General features: G+C 34.4%; 1 protein-coding gene across 1 annotated transcript in view; it reads left to right on the plus strand.

Moving 5' to 3' along the window:
- LOC107725133 (serine/arginine repetitive matrix protein 3-like) overlaps positions 1-24,632 on the plus strand; it is a 54,444-nt gene that overhangs the window by 11,577 nt on the left and 18,235 nt on the right. The window contains exon 2 of the mRNA XM_016534290.1: positions 23,359-23,606. Coding sequence (XP_016389776.1) covers positions 23,371-23,606 — 236 coding nt within the window. The 5' untranslated portion in view covers positions 23,359-23,370. The remainder of the gene's footprint in view (positions 1-23,358; positions 23,607-24,632) is intronic.

Raw genomic sequence — 24,632 nt, forward strand, 5'->3', positions numbered from 1 at the left:
CGTCTAATGTCTCAAGGCATGTTTAATATTGAACTTTACTCTAATTTGATCTCTTATTTCTGTCTGTTTGTTTGTTTTTTTTCTTTGTCATGCTGGGTTTCTGGCAGTCATTTCAGTAGACATCGTCTCTCGTTTTGTTCGGCTCCTATATTTTCCTGAAAGAAACGGCTGAAGGTCAAACGCTTCCCGCCGCAGGACTGTAACGTCAGCAGACGCAGCAGGAAGTCGCCACATCTCTTGAAGTGCAGTGCAGTGTATGATTGTGTGTAAAGTCGCAGTCATCGCTTGCATCACTTATATAGGCAGCAGTGGATGCCGTTCACAGACACAGAAAGCCATTATACCACAGCGCTGCTGAGCTTGTTTATGGACTGGCTATATGGTTTTCAGTGCACTTTGTTTAAATGGTTTGATGTGCACCATTATCACTGGCATATTTCTGATTTAAAAGGGAAGTTCAAAAAGCATGCCCTTTTTAAAAAAGAGAAAAATCAATTGGTCAGTTTTCACTGTAAATATTTAAGTTAAGGAGATAAACGGCACCATTAAAAATTTTTTGGTCTGTAAGATTTGTAATGTTTTTGAAGTCTCTTTTGCTCACCAAGGCTGCATTTATTTGATCAAAAATAAAATAAAAACTTCTTCAGTGTCACATGATCCTCCAGAAATCATTTTAATATGCTGATTTGCTGCTCAAGAAACATTTCTGATTATTAGTAATGTTGAAAACAGTTCTTTTGTGGAAACCGGGATACATTTGTTTTTTCTTTGATTCTTTGATGAATAGGAAGTTCAAAAGAACGACATTTATGAAGTAGAAGTAAAAGTTTTCACTGTCACTTTTGATCAGTTTAATGCGTCCTTTCTGAATAATAGTATAAATATCAAAAGCTTTTGAATGGTAGTGTATGCATTTTAAAAAGTTATTTAATAAACTAGAATATTAATTTCCCCAAAGCTAACAGACGTACAGTATGAGTAAAAACCTACAGTGTTTCACTTGGAAATATGTCATATTGTGTACAGTATGTAAAATGGTTTGCAGCTTTAAGCTTCCCCCAATGAAATCTCCTGTATTGTAGAAAGCAGAGGCAGTCGAGCAGGAGCTGTGAAGGTGGTGTTGATATGATTCTGAGAGGGACCTGCTAGAATACTGACTATGTGATGATCATCCAACCATGTAGAGAGACGGAAAGAGAGGTCAACAGCTGGCAGAAACGGACGCAGAGAGCGAATCTTGCGTCCATATGCCTTAGGGTGGAGAGAAGGGCTGTCTGACCTTTTGCAGCAAATGGAGATGACTTCATGTGAGCTGAGCCCGCGGCTGGTGAATAACATAACCTCGCTGTCTCGCTCTCGCAGTCTCTGATATCTGTCACAATACACTCACAGCTGACATGCAGAACGCACGCATGCATGCGCGATTATGCATGCGCACACCCGCTTGTATAGCGCTTTGTGGGAGTGTTAAATCATTTGTATGTGATGGATGTTGTGTTGTTTTCCACAGATAAGCGAGAAGAGAGAAGCAGGCGATCACTGTTGAAGATTTCAGTATTTTTTGCCTTAAACTTTGTTTGTGCATATGCTCTGAAATGGCTTAAAGGATTTTTTTCCAAATAATAGGAACCAAATAGAACAACCATTTTAGCCCAGTAGATTCAAAATGCAAGAAGAAAAATAAATAAATGAAAAATATACAATCTAAAGAAAAATACAATAAAATCTAATAAAGATTTTTGTAAGAAATTAATAGATTTATTTAGCAAGGATGCATTAAATTGGTTAAAAGTGGCAGTAAAGATTTCTATTTCAAATGAATAAAATACTGGAAAAAATTGTATCACAAAAATATTTTTAACATTTGATGAAAATAATCAGCAAATGAAGGATCATGTGACACTGAAGACTGGAGTAATGCTGCTGAAAATTCTGCTTTGATCACAGGAATAAATTACTGTACATTTTAAAATATATTCACATAGAAAACAGTTATTTCGATTTGCAATAATATTTCACAACATTACTGATTTTACTGTATTTTTGATCAAATAAATGCAACCTTGATAAGTAAAAAAAAAAAAAAAAAAAATCTTTGTTCCAAAACATTAAAAAAAATAAAATCTTCACTTAAACATTTGAACACTGGTGCATATTTTATCTAAACCATTTAAAGCATATAAAATGCCAATCGGGGTCTGAGTAATTATTCATTTGGAATATTTTTGATATTTTTGTATATGTTGAGCTATAAATCTGAAATCAGAAATGATTAATTGAAATAGACTATTTGAACTGTTTCACAGAAATTAATCAAACCAATTATAATGTCAATTATAATTTCATACTTGTGTGTTATTATGAGACTAGAAAACCACCTTAAATCATTGTAATATTCACAACGTTGCTTCATTGTATAGACAGACTCACAGTGTCGTGTGTTAGGAAAGCGTATTTGATTATTCAGCTCGCTTGGCTGTAAAATGCAATATAATGTGACAAAAAAAGTGAATTAGTGTTTTGTCACGGTACACTGCTACATGTTGGAAAATTGCCTTTTAAAAAAAGCAGCACTGAAGACACCCGTCACACTGCTGAAAGATGTATTAAAGTTAGTAGCGTCACTGCTGTTAGTTAGTTACTCTCCAGCACTGCAGGCCAAACCTTCACCCGCCGTTCATTTGTATTCTGTGAGCATGCCGCCACCTGCACCAATTAAACCCCACAAAACGTGTGTGAGAGAAAGAACGGCTGAGATCCAGTCGTGGAATATCAAGGGAAATTTCATGCCTGCTGCTCTTTCCGTCAGGGTAAAACTGCCTACTATTGCTGTGTGTTCCTCCCCGGAGACCTTAAACAGCCGACCTGGAAACCAGCCTGAGAGTCTGTGAAATGAGAGAAATACAGAAAGTAGATGAAGATGGAGGTGACACAAAATCACAGCTCTGTGGTACTAAAGCATGAAAAATACCATAATATGTTTGCAGATATTTAGGAAACATGCCAAGTTCATATACTTGTTTCTCCAAAATGTGAATTCCGTATTTTGAAATGTGAGTTCCATGTCGGAATGTCTGTTTTTGTTTTGGTCTGTGGTACTCCACCCACTGCCAATTTAGCCAGTAGTATTTCAACACTCCAGGTTGCCAGATGACAGAAAACACAGCGTATTGCAGCCATGAAGGCCAGCAAACAAACTGGGTCAGAGATCGCAGATTTCTCGGCATCCTTTTAAAAAGCTATTCATCTAAATCAACTCATAAACTTACAGTGTAAGGCTCGTCGTCTGTTAATGGCGTTTGTTTCTGTTACGTGTCACAATCTGGCAACCCGCGTAACTGTTGAGTCTTGGGGGGGGTGTGGAAGAAACAACGCTCTCCAATATTTTGAATTTGGACTGCAGTTCCCATTGTAACCGCTAGCTGTAAATATTACATACTGTACCTTTAATGAGGTTAGAGAACAATGTAGAGTTATAGACTTTGTGGTTGAAAGTTTTTAACACTTAGTAATATCCTAGACAATCACTTTTATATACAGTAAGAACACTACTGTTCAAAGGTTGGGGCTCAGTAAGTAATTCATTAAATTTATCAAATGTGACAGTAAAGACATTTTAATGTAACAAGAAAATTCAATTTCTAATAAATGCTGTTCTTTTGAACATTCTGTTCATCAAAAAATCCTGAAAATATGGTTTTCTGGGCCGTTGTTAGGGAGTTTATATGCAGTTGCTAGGGTGTTCTGGGTGGTTGCTAGGGATTTATGTAGTTGCTAAGGATTTGGGTGGTTGCTAGGGAGATCTGTGGTTACAAATGTTTTCTGGGTGGTTGCTAGGGAATTGCTATGCCGTTTCTGATGTGTTTTGGGTGGCTGATAGGGAGTCATGCGGTTGCTAAGGTGTTCCAGGTTGTTGCTACAGAGTTATGTGGTTGCTAAGGATTTCTGGACAGTTGCTAAGGTTGCTTCCTCCTGAAGTATGTAGGTCGGTCGGGTGGATATTAATGGAGGAAAGCCCTCGTTGCTCCACGCTCAGTGGGAAGGCAAGCAGCTGTGTCCTAGTAGCACAGTTTGACTTTCCTTTTCCCTGTGATCCAGATCAGCAGAGGACAGAATTCCCAAAGTATGCCGGGCAGGAAGTGATTCAAACAGACGGCACTCGGATTGTCTCCTAGGAAACCAAACTGTGAATTAGACTGATAGAGACTCTAGCAATATGTGACAGCACACTAGCCAGTATTGTAATTATAAACTAAAACTAAATCATTTTTGTTAATTGAATAAAGCTGAAAAAAAATTATAAATATTATATGAAACACTTATAATAGTATTACCTTGGCAACTATTGAAATACTACCATACCACTTTTGCACACTACTTTTACAAAGAAATGCATTATTCATTTGTCTTCTTTAAAAACTAACTGTATAGTATATATTGTGTAGTAGGTAGTATGCAGTATGCTAGCATGTGAGCATAGCAAGCTCTTGTTTGTGTGTGTCAGTATCTGAACACACACTCATGATGGTGTACTGTTTCATCTTGATCAATAATTCATAACACTCAAATGTCACAGACATCATTTCTCCAGAACACAGTGGAGTGAAGAGCATGTTTAGGTCAGGGAGTGGCTGCAACGATGTTGCTATGGGGTTGCCTAGGTGATTAAGGGTGTTTGCTAAGGTGTTGCTATGCAGTTACTAGGGTATTCCGGGCAGTTATTAAGGAGTTATGCAGTTGCTATGGCATTGCTATGCAGTTACTATGCTGTTCTGGAAAGTTTCTGTGCAGTTACTAGGATGTTCTGCGAAGTTGCTAGGGAAATGCAGTTACTAGGGTGTTCTGAACAGTTGCTAGGGAGTTGATATGCAGTTGCTAGGGTGTTCTGGGAAGTTGTTAGGGAGTTGCTATGCAGTTGCTAGGGTGTTCTGGGAAGTTGCTAGGGAAATGCAGTTGCTAGGGTGTTCTTGGCAGTTCCTATGCAGTTACTAGTGTGTTATGAACAGTTGCTAGGTTGTTCTGGGAAGTTGCTAGGGAAATGCAGTTACTGGGGTGTCCTGGGCAGTTGCTAGGGTATTCTGGGCAGTTGTTAAGAAGATGTTATATGCAGTTGCTAGGATGTTCTGGATAGTTGCTAGGGAGTTGCTATGCAGTTGCTAGTGTATTCTGGGCAGTTGTTAAGAAGATGTTATATGCAGTTGCTAGGTATTTCTGAGCAGTTGCTAGGATGTTTTGGATAGTTGCTAGGGAGTTGCTATGCAGTTGCTTGGTGTACTGGGTGGTTGCTAGGAAGTCATGTGGTTGCTAAGGTTTCCTGGGCAGTTGCTAGGGAGTTGCTAGATGTACTGGGTGGTTCCTAAGGTTTTCTGGGCAGTTGCTAGGGAGTTGCTATGCAGTTGCTAAGGTTTTTTGTGCAGTTGCTAGGGAGTAATGTGGTGCAGGTCTTTCATGCCCTTGTGTTTCTGCAGTGAAAGCGATCTGAATGCACAGTTTCCATGTGATTATATTGATTCATCTCTGGCTTCATTGTGTCTCTATATCTGATCTGATGCTCCTTGTATTTTGTCTGTCACTCTGTACGACTGTACTACCACTGATTCACTGGCAGCTAGAGATGCTTTATTTATCTGAACTGGTCCTGTGGCGTCTCTCATTAGGAGGAGTGAAGGTGTTTCTGTATCAATCTAAAGGTTAGAGGTGTTGTGAGTGTCTGTAATACAGTCCGCAGTGAGCTCTAGTTAGTTGTTCATGATACATGTCGACAGTTAAAGCGCATACGATCCTCCCGGGTGCAGAAATGAGTGTACGACTGCCTTCAGCAGCCCAGTAATATCTAGAATAAAAGGCTTTACATAGATCTGACAGATTTGCTTCTTACGCTGGAGATTATTTCTGATTTATGTCCTCACAAAGCTTCTTAATCAAGCATCTGACTTCCCTGCTTAAAAGACCAGCTGAGACCGGTATGATTTTCCATTCTGGTAGTGACTGGTTTAGTTTGTTAGAGCCATTTAAAAAGAGCTGGTGAGTGACTTAAAGGAACAGTTCAACCAAATTAAACTTCTGTCATCATTTATGTTGTTTCAAAGTAATTCCTACACCAATATTTTTTTTATGTGTTTTCATCTTCCTTCTGATTCAGTGTACTCTAGATATACTGATACAGACGGGCAGTGCACAAAGCACACGCTAGTTAAGACATGACGCCCCGTCATCGAGTGCACAGATATAATCTCATCAGCATCACAACACGACAGCGCTGGGATTATGAAACAGAGCCGAGAACAAGTCATCACTCATTCAGACGTGGAGACAGAAAGAGGGTTTATTTGATTCGCTGGGTGGGTGCAGTGCATTCATATTCAACGTGCATTAAAATGAAATCAATATTGACCCTATTGTTCAAAAAATTTATATTTTTTGAAGGAAATTAATACTTTTATTGAGCAAGGACGCATTAGGTTGATCAAACGTGACAATGAATGCATTTATAATGCATTTCATATAAATACTGTTCTTTTGAACTTTCCATTCATCAAAGAATCTTGAAAAATAAAATGTGTCATGAAAATATGATGCATCACAGCTGTTTTCAACATTGATAATAATCAGGAACGTTTCTGAGCAGCAAACCAGCATATTAGAATGATTTCTGAAGGATCATTAATCACAGCAATAAATTACATTTTATATATTCACATGGAAACACTTATTTTAAATTGTAATATTTCACAGTATTACTTTTTTTATTACTGTATTTTTGATCAAATAAATGCAGCCTTGGTGAACAGAAACATTTTTAAAAATCTAAACTTTCTAAAAAGCCGTTTTTTGGCTCATTCAATGCCTTGTTTTACAGAATAGGTTGCAAATGCTGATATTTGTTGAGATGGAAAAGCGTTCACCCATCACATATTTAATAGTCTATTTTCTCATTCATTCTGCTTCACTCGCTTATTTCTCCTTTGGAGGATGTTGTGTGACTCCAGCAGAAGAAAGAAAGAGAGAGAGATGCCGTATTGCCGTTTTCCGCATCACGGATGCTGAGGGTCCGAGCGGATAGAGCTGGAAATAAGCTGTCAACAGCTTTCACCTGTCTGCTGATTGATCTCTCTATTGGTTTCTCTCTCTCTGCTCATTTCACATGACAATGCTCTCTCGTTCTCCCTTTGGCTCGCCTCCATCTGTCTCTCTTCATCATCTTTTATTATCACTGTCCTTTTCTCTTCATATGCGGACTGAATCTTTCTACATGCACTTCATGCTTACTAATGCCAAGCAGCTGGAATGGAACGTGTGCTCACATAATGTTGGATTATGTAATAATCATACATTTAAAGAGATAGGTCACCCAAAACAGAAAATTCTGTCAGCATTTGTGTCTTTCTAAACCAGATTCCCAAACTGGTAGAACCTTTTAAGGGACCTTTAGGTACTTTTATAAATTGATTTTTTTGGTTTGTTTATCTGCTTCTGTTTTCAGTTCACCGACTTCCCTGTCAGCAGAATTTTACATTAGGAAAGTAACATCTAATGGATAATCCATCCCATCTTCAGCCCTGCTCTAATTGAATGCATATATTTCATGTGTCTTTGCACGTCTTATCTGGTCCAAGTAAGATCCTGCAACCGCGTGAACTTCTGTTGTGTTCATTTATTTTCACCTTCTGCTCACCAAGCCTGCATTCATTTGATAAAAATACATTAAAAACAATAATATTGTGAAATATTATTGCAATTTAAAACACCAATTTTCTCTATGAATATATTATAAAATGTAATTTATTTCTGTGATCAAAGCTGAATTTTCAGCATCATTACTTCAGTCTTCAGCGTCACATGATCTACAGAAATCATTCTAATATGCTGATTTGCTGCTTAAAAACATTTCTGATTATTATCGATGTTGAATTTCATATTTTTGTGGAAACTGTAATACATTTTATTTTTCAGTATTCTTTGATGAACAGAAACTTCAAAAGAACAGCATTTATTTGAAATAGAATAAATAAAATAAATATAGAAATTAAATATATACATTCAAGATAATATTTGCATTTTACATAATATGTCTCAGTTTCCGTGTTTATTTTTTATGAATTGTAATTATTTTTCCATTTGTGGTAAAAATTGATCCACATTAGTACCTCAGTTTCAAAACTTTGCCTTTTGTTTGCATGAAAAATTATTTTATTTATAAGGAATAAAATAAATTCAATATTAATACAAAGTATAATTGATTTATAATTTTTCATTTGATTTAATATGTCTTCAAATATAACAGTGCACGGATCTATTTTACTAGATTTACTACTACACTTTTGATCCTGTTGTGTGTCGAGTAATTTATTTAATATTTTTTGCATTCAAAGTTGCGTTCCAAATCCAGTTGGCTCCAAATTATGACAGTATAAAGCATGGCCTCTTGCTTGTTCTACTTTTAATAGGTTTAATCAGAAGTATTCCTGGAAAAATGGATTTCCTCGTGTGTGAGCTGTTGTGTTTTTCTCACCACCTTCATCATGTTCTGCTTTTGTCAGATGCTCGGGTCGGTGCAGCGCTGTTGTCCTTGAACTTCCTGTCACAGACTCTCTCCACACGCTAGAAAAGAATCCTGCTGTTGCCGTGGATACACGTAGATGGCCGTCAAATCAGCATATTAGAATGATTTCTGAAGGATCATGTGACACTTTATACTGGAGTAATGATGCTGAAAATTCAGCTTTGATCACAGAAATAAATTATATTTTACAATATATTCACACGGAACACAAAATGTTAATAATATTTCACAATTTGTAGTGTTTTTGCTGTATTTTTGATCAAATAAATGCAGCCTTGGTGAGCAGAAGAGACTTCTTTCAAAAACTTCAAAACATCTTAATGCAGCTGTATGGTTGCTAGGCTGTTCTATATAGTTTCCAGATGGTTTCTTAATGTTTTTTACTTATTTTATCATCCACCAGGTGATAATTATGCAACTAAGATGCAGAAATCATTTATCTTTAGTAGCAGAGAATTTGATGCCTGGCATTGTTCAGATCACTAACCCTAAATATGAGCAGTAGTACTAGTGATGGTTGACTAGTGGTCAACCAATATATCGCCAAGGCCGATATTTGACATTTTTCATATATCGGCATTGGCCGATAAGTTTTTCTGTTTGGCCGATGCGTTCGAGGCAGGACTTTTATTTTGACGGCGCTGAGAGCGGCAGCGCCTGAGTAGGGGTGTGCGATATTGACAGAAAATTATATCTCGATATTTTATGGGATTTTATCGATAACGATAATTAGACGATATTTTGCTGAGTGTGTTATTGTGCTGGTACCTTAAGGACTGCCGAAGACAGCTGACTCCTAATGTTTTTAATATTCTTCATCATTTAAACAAATCTTTGAATAAATAATGAACATTTAATTTCACAAACGTTGCAAACTTAGTCGAATCCAGCTGTGAGATCTTGTGAAGTGTGCATTTGTATCCTGCATGATTGCGTGTTCTCTGCGTGACAGTCGGTCCGTGTGAATTGAACGCGGACAGGAGGAGAGTTCAGCTTCACTGGAGATGAGCGATCGACAAACTTTAAACTCGTGATTTCAAATTATGCTGAGCTTTATGCATTTGCCCACTGTCATATTCATGTCATTTTCACTGTGTGCTGTATGTAAAATGAGTGTTACCTTGGCTTTATTTGAAAAAATATGATTTTTATAACCCTTACTTTTTCATTATATTTTTATTCAATATTTATTTATTTGTGAAAAATACTTTGTCATCTAAAGTATAAGTATGTTTATTTTACACATTTATTTTTTAATCCATTTTCAAATGTTTTCAAATTTCTTGAATATTAATTAAAATAACTAAAATTATATCGGCTTTATATCGGCCACCCTGCTTTCCAAGATATCGGCATCGGCTGTCAAAAAAACAATATCGGTCGACCACTAATCATTTATTTGTGAAAAATACTTTGTCATCTAAAGTATAAGTATGTTTATTTTACACATTTATTTTTTAATCCATTTTCAAATGTTTTCAAATTTCTTGAATATTAATTAAAATAACTAAAATTATATCGGCTTTATATCGGCCATCGGCCACCCTGCTTTCCAAGATATCGGCATCGGCTGTCAAAAAACACATATCGGTCGACCACTAGACTTGGCAAACAGCACTAATTATCTTCCCAATGATGTGAAATCCACCCTGAAGAGTCTGTGAAGTGCTGATGAAGATAATTACTGGGTTTCCGTTCTAAATCGAGATCTAAATGGGCGGCGTGGGCGGAGACTGTACATATAATCCGACCAATAACAGCAGAGCGTCATACATGAGCTCCCACCGCCAAACGTGATTATCATGTTCCTCCTCGCTTATTCCTGATGAAATTCATGTGAATTCATGAATGTTTCATTAGCGGAGACTCTAAATGAGCTGCTATAATGAGCACATTGTTGCTGTTCTACTTTGGTCTTCATCATTTTTGTCTTTGTAAAGTCCCAGTGAGTCTGGCTGCTCTTTTTTTGAGCATCCGTCTCACTCTTGCCCCATTTCTGTTGTCCTCTCGTCTTCCGCTCTCGCGCTGGGTTATTTCTGAGATAGTGGGCATCAGTGTTATTTTGGTTTCATTGACATACTAATATAGTTAAAGTAAATTTGTTGTGCATTTTTGTCTTTTTTTTTTTGTAGTATGTCTTTGTAGTGTAGTAAATCATGTCTATGTATTTTTTCAAATCAAGTTTTAATTTTTAGTTCTAGTTATTTTATTACTTAAAATTAAACTAAGCAAAATTTTAAGCAACTAAATAAATTTTCAAATTGTGAAATAGTTTCAATTTCAGTTTTTCATTTTAATTTTAGCTTAAATTACTATTTTTCTGTGCGTTTGTTTATGTGCATTTTTAAAAATATCTCTATATAGTTTATATTAATTTTATTTTAGTTTTAGTTTTTTTAGTACATCAAGTAAAATATTTATATTTATATTTTTATTTATATTTATTTTACTTCAGTTGTAGTTTTAGGAATTTTAGTACTTCGACTTTTTATTTTATTTCAGCTAATGTTTATTTTAAAATGTTTAAAATTTAAATGTCAGTTTTCATTTTAATTTTAATTTGTTTGACTAATTTCCATATGTGCATATGTTTCATATATATTTTATTTTATTTCAGTTTTAGTTTTGGTAATTTAAGTCCTTCAACTTATTTTTCTTTCTTTCTTTCTTTCTTTCTTTCTTTCTTTCTTACGTTAATTACCAAGGCAATATTTTTCATCTAATATTTAATTGAATCTAAAAATTTTTTAAAATATTTTAATTATCAAAAATTATTTTTAATAGATGCAGTTAACAATAACACTTTCACATACACATTTCACATTGCAGTATGCAATGTGCTAATTTGCAGTCTCTCTCTGCTCATTCTCTCGCATCTCTCACCCACATACATCGTAAAATAGTTCAATATTCCATTAAAGCTACAGTTTAAAAACACAGCTGTGGGAGTAGAAGCAGAAAAGACGACTCATTTCCTCCTCTATTTTCTTTCAGATTGCTTCTGCTCCTGTCGCCGCCGCTTTCTCCTCGCTCATTGATTTCCTCTTCCATCTTCTCTCTCTATTCATCTCTCTAACCCATCTGAGATTTGTGTGTTTAGCTGTTTTGTATCACTTGACTTTACACATTCGAATTTTAAGGTTGGAAATGGATACCGGCATGCGTTTTATGACCCTGAACATGGAGTCAATCAAGCATAATGTTCAATTATCAGCAGGCCTGCGCAACACGTCCACGGGCTCCGTTCCAAACGAAGAGAGCTGCCTACCTAGACAGCATTTTGGGACTTGATATGAAGGCTGTTTCAAACAGTAGGTGGTCAAATTATTCTGCCTTTTGACGCTAAATTCTAAGGCAATATCGCATGCAACCTTTTACAAATAAGATCATCTTAGAATGCAATGCAACAAGCTAAATTGCCCAAAACAGTGATACTATTTCATACCCTATGCAAACGCCAACTTCTCACTAGGGTTTTGGAACGGAGCCGCGAAGTGCCGTTCATTTGCAGACCCTTCCAATGCAATAGTGTGGTGTGTTTGAATCGGATCTTCTTCCAGTGAAGATGCATGTCTAAATAAACCAGCGGGAATCAAAAGACTCTCTTCGCTTCTGCTTTTTGGGATTATTCATCGCTCTCCCTCTCTTTCACTCCCTTCACAGCTCTTGTTTACAAACTTTGTTCTTCAAAGTATGCTAATGGACGGTGTGACCCAGATCTGTGTGTGTGAGATAGGAGGGACATCTGCCTGTGAGGATGAGTGTGGTTGGACTCATTATGTTGAAGTGGCGGCCGAAGCTATAACCCTCATGCTCCTCATACTCAAGATCTCTGGATCTGTACCCTGCTCACACATTAAGGCAAGTGTTAAAAAAACAAATACGCCCTTCGCTTCAATCCTGCAGAGCTAAATTTAGTTTCTTTGGCACTATGGGAGTTTCTTTAACACTGCTGATTTTATTGGCTCTTTTTACAACAACAAAGCAGTTTTCTTATTGATTATCATCTCCGTCAACCTCGTGAGACTGAAAGTAACAGCAAAAAGGAGATCTAGAAACCCTCATATTTCCTTGAATATCATACCTGCAAAGTATTTGGTGTTGATAAATGGCCATTTTATGTTTTTGCAGTGATATTATGCACGTTGCATGCTGCTTTGTGCTGTATAATGTGAAAAGTGATGCATTCATTACAGTGTTTGTTTGTGGCCAATGCATTTATTACAGTCTTTAGGTCTATCAGTCATTGTTTTAATTCACTGCTGTAAACACAGTGTTCATAAGCAGTGAATTTCTGTTCATTTTTGTGTACTTCATCTAGTCCAGCAGACTCTACCAAGGTTTTCTATCAACAAAACCGCTGATATGTTCACACATTGTGTGTGTGTGTGTGTGTGTGTGTGTGTGTGGGTCAATGTGTTGTGCCGGTGAAGGCGATATGATGAATGTTTGTTTGCAGGGCTCAGACTCTCCAGACCTGAAGCTGAAACAATTACCCCGCTATCTCTGAAAAATACACACAGGGCAAATTTACACACTAGAAAGTCAACAGGATGCCCTTTAACTTGCGCTGCCTGCTGTATGTGTGTGTGTGTGTGTGTGTGTAACTTTTAGCAGAATAATCAGCATGGACCAAAGGCAGTATGTGATGCTCTTTTTAGTAAGGTTTCTCACAGTTTGAGCTTGAAAAATTGTTAGGGTTAAACTGAAGTTCATGAAACAGTAGCACAACTTCAGCAGCAAACCCACAGTGCGATGTAACCAGGTTAGTGTTATTAGTTCAGCAAACACGTCTCCTTTCATTGTAAATGTGGTGCATTAGAATCCGATTCTACAAACGTCAGCGCTGTTCTCCTGCTGCAGTTAATGCTGTGCTGTTTGATTTCACAAGCATGTTTGCATATTTTCTAGTGATTGTGACTAATGCATCAAATGATGAACAAATAAACACTATAACTGTGCATATATTCAGGCACATTACACAGATTTCCGTGTTTTCCAACTTTTTTGAAAGCATTTGAAAGCAAAGAAATTACATCCATAAATTTTAGTATTATAATCTTACTTTTATTTTGTAAAATAATAATAATAATAAATATTATTATTATTATTATTATTAAATACTTGATTTATTAATATTTTACTTAGTATTATTGCAATAATTATTTATTTTTATAGTCAAAATAAAAACAATATTAATAATAATAATAATTAAATTACATAATAAATAATACTTGTTTTTATTATATTTCAGTAATAATTATAATAATGTATTTATTTGTTTAATTCTTTATAATTTAAATAATAAAATGATATTTATTGTTATTATTATTTTTATAACACTTTTAATTGTGTCATATTTTTTATTATAATATTATCAAATACTATTAGTTGTAGTTTTTTATTTGAGAGTAATATTATTGCAATAGTGATGTATGTCTTTAATTATTTTTATAATAATAATAATAATAATTATTATTAATAATATTAATAGCACTATTATAGTGATATTAAATTATTGCTATTATTATTATTATTATTATTATTATTATGATAGAGACATATTGAATGGGGGAAAACAGTTTTCCTTCTTGTTTTGTCTTTAGTTGCCTTGAAATGTGGTGCACAGCTGTAACAGTGAAATGCTCAGATTTAATTATGAACTTCATTATATTCCTGTGAATGAACACTGACCTGATTAAGTTTGCTCACAAGGTTTGAATCTTTGACTTCACAGATATAAAATAATCTTTGTGCTCTGCAATATTTATAGAAGCACATTTCTTCTGAACTTTATGATTCGTTTTGTCGAGCATTAGGTCTTTTAAATGCATGAGGCGACGCTGACACCCAATTTTTGTCTCCCCTGAGCCGTAGGAAAAAACAGCCCTGAGGGGAAAAGTGAACAGTTTCTTCCTCCATAACTCCATCAGCTGTGGAGAATGGGATGAAGGATTATTCTGCTTCAAGAGCAACTTTCTTCCATCCTCAGATAATGGCGCAGAAGGTTATTTCAGTTTTTTTCTGTGAATAGAAAACTTCTAGAACCAGTCTTTGTTCATTTTGTTTCTGCAAAGCTAAAGAGAGCCCTTAAGAAGAAAATGAGAAAATGGCGGCGCGTTGGCTGTGTCGGCAATAAAGCTTAAAATCATTTGGAGGAGGACAGCTGCCCTCTGGGAAAGGCGCTCAATCTCAGGGTCTTTCATTCGCTTCATTCTGTGAGATCGACCCGTCTTTAAAGGCCACGGCTCTGAAATCAAGCCGATTCGGTTTCGCCCGACTGAGCTTCTCACGCTCTTCAGAGTAAATGGCAGAAGTCTTGTGTCTGAGATGAAACTATTGACAGCGTAACGCAGTTTGAGAGGAGAGATGCTGCAGTTAACTGGAAGGGTCTCGTGTAGTTATATAGACTCTTATACAGTTATATACAGTATGTCCTGAGGACCGAAGATCAGTAGAGATATTCATCTGGAGCGTTTTGAATGGGGGTTTGTCTCACAAAGATCAATTTTAGGAATGCACGATATTATCGGACCGATATCAGAATTGGCCGATAATGGCTTTAAAATGTAAATATCGGTATCGGCCCGATATGAAAAATTATGCCGATATGTCTTGCCGATAAGAGGAATACATTAACTCACATGTGCTCAGGGTGTGCTAGCGATTAGATCAAACAGTGTGGTTCATTCTTGAAGCAAAGTTTTGTCTGAATGATTATTAGGTTCGCTGCATTTAAACTGAGAATGCACGTACAGAATGACGCATTCGGTGTATGATAGAGTAAACAGTAATAGCACGTGCAGCAGCAGCCTCCCCCTGGTCCTAATGCCCGTTCGGTAAGGAGTTTTAATTCCATAGGGGGCGCTGTTGGCCTACTTCTAATAAAATGAAATTAAAATACACAAATAACATTTAGACAGTGTTTCTGATTAAATAAAGCAGTAATTGATGTCATAAAATCTTGAGTATGTTTTGATTTAAAGGTCAGAAGCTATAGCTTACATGAATTTAAAAAAAAATCACAAACATGACACTTGTAAATTAAATACTTTTATATATACTGATATATTCATTAATGTGTAATATGTTATATTTTTAAACAAATTATGAGCTCTAAAAGATATTTAGAATTTTTACAACTCTTTTGCTTTAGACCATCTACAAATGTTAAATCTTAAAATAAAATGTTAAGGTTACTACTGCATCTTTCTGGGAAAAAAATGCAGCAATTAATATATAGTTTATTAATAGTTATTTTCAAAGCATCAATGTACTGTCATTATAAAAGAACTTCATTGTTGTTTATTTAATTCTAACAAAATTAAAAATAATTTGCTTATAATTTCCACACAGGAGAGACTTGGTGTTGTTTCCAAACAAAAGAAAATATATTGGCTATCGGCCAAAATGAGTTGAAAAATATCGGCATATCGGATATCGGCAAAAATCCAATATCGTGCATCCCTAATCAATTTGGTGCTCTCCTGGGCACTTTTTATCTTCATTATTTATTTACAGACTGTTTTCACCAGCCTAACCAAATGCTGTGTTTCAAAACCTAGTGAGCTGCCTACTGAGACGGCATTCTGGGGCATAAGGAACGCTCCCGACACAAATATCATGCTTCCTATAATATAACTTATTTAAGACCTATTCTTATACATTCACATACATACATTCTCTGGGTAGATAGTTTATAATAGCATATGTAAAATCCCCATAGTGGAATTTGTATATATGTTAATAATATTTATATGGTGATTGTTTTTATATGATTATTATATGCAGCAACCATATAGTGCATGTCAACAGTGCATTTTTATTTATTTATGCATCTTTATTAAAACAACATATAGCCTATACAAAAAATCTGTATGTTTATGTATGTTTTTGCAATATATATATATTTTAAAATATATGTCTATCTTTTATATTTACTTATTATATAATAACAAGTATTGACAGGTTTTAGGATGGATATACATGCATTACACATATATAAACATGTTGTATGGGGTATATTAATATATGAAATTGTTCCAGTTTGTAATAGGTTTCATATGTGTTTTTGCTTTTTTAGTTCACATGACAATAACATTTAATGTACGTATATTACATTTGCATATGGGATAAGGTAATAACAAATATATTCTTGATTATACTTATTCTATAAATAATTTAAATTTAATACCGATACTGTTCAAAAGTTTGGAATCAGTAAGATGTTTCACTTTTATTCAGCAAGGATGCATTAAATTGGTCAAAAGCGAAGGTAAAGACATTTTTATGTTGCAAAAGATTTCTGTTTTCAGTAAATGCTGTTCTTATGACATTGTTAATATTTGATATATGTTATCATGATGTTGACATGAAACATTCTTAATATATAAAAATGTTGAGAGAACATTTAAATGTAGCATGTTTTCAAAAGGTTAGATTGGTATGTTCCTTTAACTTTCACAGAACCAAGAAGAAACATTCTTAATAAATTGAAAAACTGGACATTTTGAACGTTTAAAAAACAGTTTCAAAATGATGAAATGGAATGTTCCTCTAACATTCACAAAACCTAGAAACAAGTTATTTAAACATTGAGGAAACATTCAAATGTAGTGTTCTTGTAATGCTTTCAAAATGACAGAATGGAATGTTCCTCCAACGTTCGCATAACCAAGAAGAAAACCACAAAAAATGGCAACAGAATTGTAATTTTTCTGTGTACTATCCTTTGAATTTTGGTTTAAACCTGTATGCTATTATTAAGAGCATTGCTACTGGTGGAAGGAAGAGTTGAACCTCTTTTAAAGGGAGTGAATGTCTGCACAGACTGTGTCTCTTAAAAACATATGCACACACTACTAGCAGCCTTCTGTCTCTTTGCTGTTTCTGCATTTTGCTGATTTATTCCAGGCCAGTCTAGTCTGACAGGTGGCGAGCGCCGTGACCGTCTCTGGAGTAATGCTATTCTAACTCACTCTCTTCAGGCTCACCGAAATAAATGCACCGCTTTCAGCCGTTTTATCCACACTGGGCTGGACGGCGTGCGCTCGTTGTCGCTAGTTAGTATCCTAGCTGCTGGTTGCAAAGGCAGAATTAGTGCAGTGAGTGAAAGTGTAGATTGAGGTTAGAAAGAGCTCTTTAAGAGGCCTTGAAGAATGACGCAAGATTGCATTGATGAGAGCTGGAGCGAGGGATTTCATGCGGCAGAAATCATGCATTTTGCATTCAGAGAAGCAGAGGAATGGAGAATCTGGTTGAGTTGAACAAGATCTAAAGTGCCTTTTTCTTTTTCTTTTTAAGGCCATTAATCATCATTGTAATGATTCATAGTCATAAATTATCATTACGTTGACTTTGAAGCAGAATGACGTTTAGGGAAAAGGGAAAAAGTGCCTTTAGGAATATGAAATTATTTTTGATGATACTCTAAATATGAAACTAAAGCCTCTTGTATATTTAGTGCTGTCAAACGATTAATAGTTAAAAGTTAAAAGTTTTTGTTTGTATAATATATGTGTGTGTTCTGTGTATATTTATTATGTATATATATATATATAAATACACACACATGCATGTATATCTTTCAGAAAAATATGTTATGTTTATATTAAATATATTTATAATATAAATTATATGAATATAAATATAGTATAAAAAAGCATCTTCTAAATGGAAATATATTAATAGCAGATGCTTTTATAAATATAACATAAAATTATATATACATTATACTTGCAGTTTTAGTTTCAAATTAAGAGCATTTTTTCGTTTGTCAAAAATTCATTTCATATTTCAATATTATTTAAAAACATGAATACCCATTTATAACCATTATTTCTAAATCTACATTTTGTAATGTTTTCTCATCTAATAATGACTTTAATTATCTTTTGGGGGGTAATTTCTCAGCAAATATTGATGTGCATTTAATTTGAAATGATCTAATTAATTGGCTAATGCTAAATGAATTACTGCAATTGTAAAGCTTTTTCAAAGTAAACTGGGATCATTCTTAGTCATGTGCGCTATATAAAGCAGAGTGTTTATTCGTTTAGCCTGGAAACAAATTGTAGGCATAAACAAAGCAGAATAAGATTGACCATGCATTACAGGTCACTAGCGCTCTCTGAGTTTATCAGCACCCACTGGGTTTAGAAAGTGACTTGTGCTGTAGTCTTCATCTTTGCTGACCAGCCGCCCACTATCTGGTGCATATTGAGTGCTGCAGGGACGTTCACATTGACAGTAAGTAATATTCCAAAATTGCTTTTTATAACCGATTACAGTTATTGCCTGATTTCTGATCATGTGACACTGAAGACTGGAGTAATGATGCTGAAAATTCAGCATTGCATCACAGGAATAAATTACATTTTACAATATATTCAAATAGAGAGCAGTTATTTTAAATTGTAAAAATATTTTACAATATTACTGTTTTACTGTATTTTTGATCAAATAAATTTAGCCTTGGTGAGCAGAAGAGACTTCTTTCAAAAACATCTAAAACACCTTAGCATCATAGTGGCGACTTTTGTATTTTCCTTTAGAAAATGTATGAATCTAGTTAATATTGTTGAAAATGCTATGCAGAGTGCCGTCATGCTCAGCTTATTTCTGACTGATGTCAGTCTCTTGTTCAGTCATTCTTGAGTTGTAAAAGTTCATTTGCACTGCAAGTCTCCAGGTATCACAGGAAAATGCTGATCCTCGTGAAGTAGCCTGTGCTGTTTAAAGTTTTGACAGTCGCTGCATTAAAGAGCTTAATTGCCCAGTTTTGACTCAAAAGTAAGCAGTATTTTTTTGTTTTGTTGAACTGAGTAAAAGGTGTCAGCACAAATTACAATGAAGTAGAGACTATGGGAACAAAACAAGACCATATCCAGCAGTTTTTAATTATACTCTGGAGAGAGAGAGAGAGAGTTAACAGTGCATTGCCTATTCAGGAAGACATCTGTGGTACGTTTTTCCTCTAATAATCCAAAAATTAAGATTTATATGTATATGCAAATACATATGCATGTGGTGTAGCACTATTTAAAGGTTTGGGGTCTGAAAGGAGTCTCTTCTGCTCACCAAGGCTGCATTTATTTGATCAAAAATACAGTAAAAACAGTAATATTGTCAAATATTATTACTATTTAAAATAACTGTTGTCTATTTGAATATATTGTAAAATGTAATTTATATATGTGATGCGCAGCTGAATTTTCAGCATCATTACTCCAGTCTTCAGTGTCACATGATCTTCAGAAATCATTCTAATATGCTGCTCAAGAAACTTTTCTGATTATTTCTGAAACTGTGATGCATTAATTTTTTTTAGGATTCTTTGATGAATAGAAAGTTCAGAAGAACAGCATTTATTTGGAAAATAAATCTTTCGTAACATTATGTCTTTACTACCACGTCTGATCAATTTAATGCATCCTTGATGAATATAAGTATTATTATTATTTTTTTAATCTTACAGACCCCAAACATTTTAATGGTAGTATATACAGTATTACATAAAACCACCTCAGTTATATCTGTTAGGTAGTATGAACATTTCATGTGTAGTTTATCAAAGAAATGACTTATTTTAATGATGATGAAGGTCAGGTTAGTGTGTAGCGTTTTCTCTGTAATTAACAGCTCGTTTGAACTCACTTTAATAGAGATGGGCACTTAAACATCATTTAGTATGTGAGAAGTGAATAAATCAGTACAGTATGCTGCTTCATGTCCTGAGAAATTGCTTTTATAGCCATCAAAGGTCACATGTCAGAAGACACAATGAATATAAAGGGAAATCATTCAGAGACTAAGTATTCAAGTCGCAGATATCTGAGGCAAAGATTTAGCGTGTAATGAATTCAGTGATGATTCCGCCACCTGTTCAGCTCTACGCTGCTTCGTGACTTTACCCACAATCCACGGCGTGCTAAACAACATGAAGAACGCCGCCCTCCGTCATCAGTCCATGCTGGAAAACAAGCAAAAGAGAATATTTTACTCTCTACTTTCTATGCACTCCTGTTGTCTCTTCTTCTGAATCTAAACAATTCTATGCATATATTTTAATAAAAAAAGATTGTTGAGGCCAAATCTCTCCAGGTAGTTTGTTCAGTTAATTCACATTTATATTTTAAATCTTTTTTTTTTTTTGCACATAATTTATATCATAACCCACATTCATACATTTGAAGATGATATGAAGAATTATCAATGAATAGAATTATAAATGTCCACTGAAGTAGGCTGTCGAATAAAATACGTTTGAATAAAATGCAATCGAAGAAATGATCAAAAGATTAATTGATTATCAGTGTAAATGTCATTTTTTAACATAATATTGTTATCAATGTTGCATACAGTTTTTGAAGAATATTGGGCTTTAATAACATGTTTTTAATAAAATAAAATAAAAAGATATATAATAATAAAAAGGCTGTTCTATCTGCTGTAATTAATTGAAGAAATAACCAAAGATTACTTCTAAAAGAGAACTTCTAAAATGTTTACATTATATTATTATATTGAATACAATTTGTGTGTGAGATTTTTGGGCTCTGAATGTTGAATAATGTTCTTTAATGAAATAGAGAAATTCTTTGGAATTTTTATCTACCGTAATAAATTGAAGACATCAGAAAATTAATTGATTATCAAAATAAATGTTCATTGAATTCCTTTTTTTAAAACATAATATTGTTACATATATTTCACACAGTTTGCTGGTGAATATTGGGTTGTGGATGTTGAATAACATGCCCTTTAATAAGATATATAGAAATATATACATTTTGTATCTACTGTAATTAATGGAATAAACAATGAAAAACATATATGTGACCCTGGACCACAAAACCAGTCATAAGGGTCAATTTCTCGAAATTGAGATGTATACATCATCTGAAAGCTGACTAAATCAGCTTTCCATTGATGTATGGTTTGTTAGGATAGGACAATATTTGGCAGAGATACAACTATTTGAAAATCTGGAATCTGAGGGTGCAAAAAAATCTAAATATTGAGAAAATCATCTTTAAAGTTGTTCAAATGAAGTTCTTAGCAATGCATATTACTAATCAAAAATTAAGTTTTGATATATTTACGGTAGGAAATTTACAAAATATCTTCATGGAACATGATCTTTAATTAATGTCTTAATGATTTTTGGTATAAAAGAAAAATCTATAATTTTGACCCATACAATGTAACAATATGTAAATATTGTTGAAAAACAGCGACTTAAGACTGCTTTTGTGCTCCAGGGTCACATATAATTTTCAAAAGAGTTACGTATATTGTTACATAAAGCAAATATTTCTGACATGCATGTGACATCCAAATAAACAGCAAAACCTTTATGGAAATGTGAGCCTGCAGCAAAGACCTCACGCAGGGAGAGAGAGTTTGCGGTGACAGTGATGAAGGGAATGTGTTCAGTCTCGGTCTCTATTTTGAAATACGAGACCATTAGTCGCAGGTTCTGGGATCTCATCCAGACACTTCTCTCTCTTTCTCATTTTTGTGGTATATTGCCAGCAGCCAATATGATTCAATCCATTCAGCAAAAAATGCTGCCATTTATTATACCAATTAATTTAGGTGAGAATATCTTCTTTGTGGATGGGAATTACTGGCCGGATGTTAATGTGACAATGGACTGTGCTATTCAGAGCACATGTTGTACATGTTCAACATGATTTATATATGAATGCAACTGCAGTCTGTGTTCTGTACAGAAGATATGGAAAGTCTCTGTTGCTGCTTGTGATGAGGGCAAAAAACAGTCATGTCTTATTTCTTTATAGTTTTTGTCATCCTCTTAATGACAGTGAGGTCTGAATGGTGTTGCAGTTGATTTGATGGCATTTTTTGCATTAATTATTCACTGCTGTTCAAAAGATTGTGGCTGGTAAGATTTTTTAAAATGTTTTTGGAAGAAGACTTTTCTGCGCACCATGGCTGCATTTATTTGATCAAAAATACAGGAACAACATTAATATTGTGAAATATTATTATGTTTTTAGAAAAGTGTTTTCTATGTGAATCTATGTTCAAATTTAATTTATTCCTGTGATCAAAGCTGAATTTTCAGCATCATTTCTCCAGTCTTCAGTGTCACATGATCTTCAGAAATCATTCTAAAATGCTGATTTGCTGCTCAAGAAACATTTCTGATTATTATCAGTGTTGAAAACAGTTGTTCTGCTTCATATTTTTCTGGAAACCATGATACATTTTATTTTTCAGGATTCATTAATGAATGGAAAGTTCAAAAGAACATCATTTTTTACAATTTTAATATTTTTAATATAATTTTTACTGTCACTTTTGGTCAATTTAATGCGTCCTTGGATGAATAAAAGTATTAATTTCTTAAAGATATGAATACTAAAAAGATACTTTTTAGTTTTAGTGAATATGTTTTTATTATTTTTCCTAGTTTTTATTCATTTAAATTTTTTATTTTTATGTATTTTTTGTATTTTTATTTTTCACTTAAAGTTTAACAATTAAATATTTTTAATAAAAATGTTGGGTGTCTTTGTTATTTATATTAGTATTTTTAGAAAATGTTGGAAATGCCTTAGAAACTAGCTAAAATAAAGTATGTTTTTTATAAAAAAAATTTATTCCAGTTAACATTTATTTTATTGTGATTAATGAAAATGTTTTTTGTGAATGCCTTTAGTTTTAGTCGTAGTTCTATAACAACTCTGGTCTGTGATGTACTTCCTGAAACCCTCTGGAATCGTTGTTCATCTGGGATGTCATGTCTCTGTGCTTGTGTCTGTCAGAGTGCCGTGGCCATGTACGATGGGGCGAGGGTTCCCTCCCCTGAGGATGCCGCTAACGGAGTCCCGCTGCAGCCCGAGACCCCCGCAGCCACACGTCCCAAAGCTGACGAGCAGCCGGAGGAGAAAGAGGGAGTCCCGCCTGAGCCTGTCCTGGTGAAGAAGGCTCACCGTGAGATTCTGGACCATGCGAGGAAGAGGAGGGTGGAGCTGAAATGCATGGAGCTTCAGGAGATGATGGAGGAACAGGGGTGAGTGAGTCACTGATAGGACCATATATGTGTGTGTGTGTGTGTGTGTGTGTCTGTGTCTGTGTCTGTGTCTGTGTGTGTGTGTGTGTGTGTGGCTCGGTTCCAAAACCTAGTAAGCGGCCTTGTTGTCTATTATCAACTTCTTGTCTACTATATCCAAAGGACATCCTAAATGGACAGGAGCCTCATAAGTGACTCACCAGTGCTGGTATTGTAAGGTAAAACTAAAACTATACAACATTCTGAAATCATTCATTGAAATAAAGCTGATTTAAAATAATTCTACACTTATAAAAACGTACTTAATATTGTGACATAATACTATAAGTCTCTTTATATTCTACATTCTACATTAGTTTTTGTGCTTACAGGAAAAATAAACAGTTTAAAGTCGAATTTAAATGTAATTCAAATTTTTGTTGAAATAATGCGTTTAAGTTGCAAATTATGCAATCAAGTCAGTCCCTCTTCATTCTAAACATTGTCTGAATTTGCATATAAATGAATATTTTGCAATATGCTTCAAATAAATTATATTTTGTGCTTATAATCAACAACTTAAAGTCAAAATGTTTATATTTGTTTTATATTTGGCATTTACATTGATTCCATTCACCTTCTTCACTGCACTGGAAAAAACTATTTTCTTTAAAACAGTTTTCTCTAAGAAATTGCTAGTAAATTTCACAAATAATTACAAAGAAATGGCAAGTAACACATTGAATAAAACATGGCATTTTGAAGTAGAAAGACTGAAATAGTATTTTCTTATTAAACGTACTCCAATAATCTTTATTTTATTTTATTTTATTTATACTTCAATATGACTACAATATTTGCATTTTTGATTTTTTTTCGTGCATGAGACGTCACATGAACAGCAAAGACATGAAGGAGGATATGAAATCACAGTGCATTGTTGCCTGTGCTGTTGTTTTATTTAAAGTAGTTCTTGCATTATTTCTGAAGCAGAAATGCAACGGTATTTCTTCATGCACTGAGGTCTAAACTAAGCAAATACCAGAA

This window comes from Sinocyclocheilus rhinocerous, unplaced genomic scaffold (assembly GCF_001515625.1).
Source record: "Sinocyclocheilus rhinocerous isolate Xijiao unplaced genomic scaffold, SAMN03320098_v1.1 scaffold1295, whole genome shotgun sequence".
NCBI lineage: Eukaryota > Metazoa > Chordata > Actinopteri > Cypriniformes > Cyprinidae > Sinocyclocheilus > Sinocyclocheilus rhinocerous.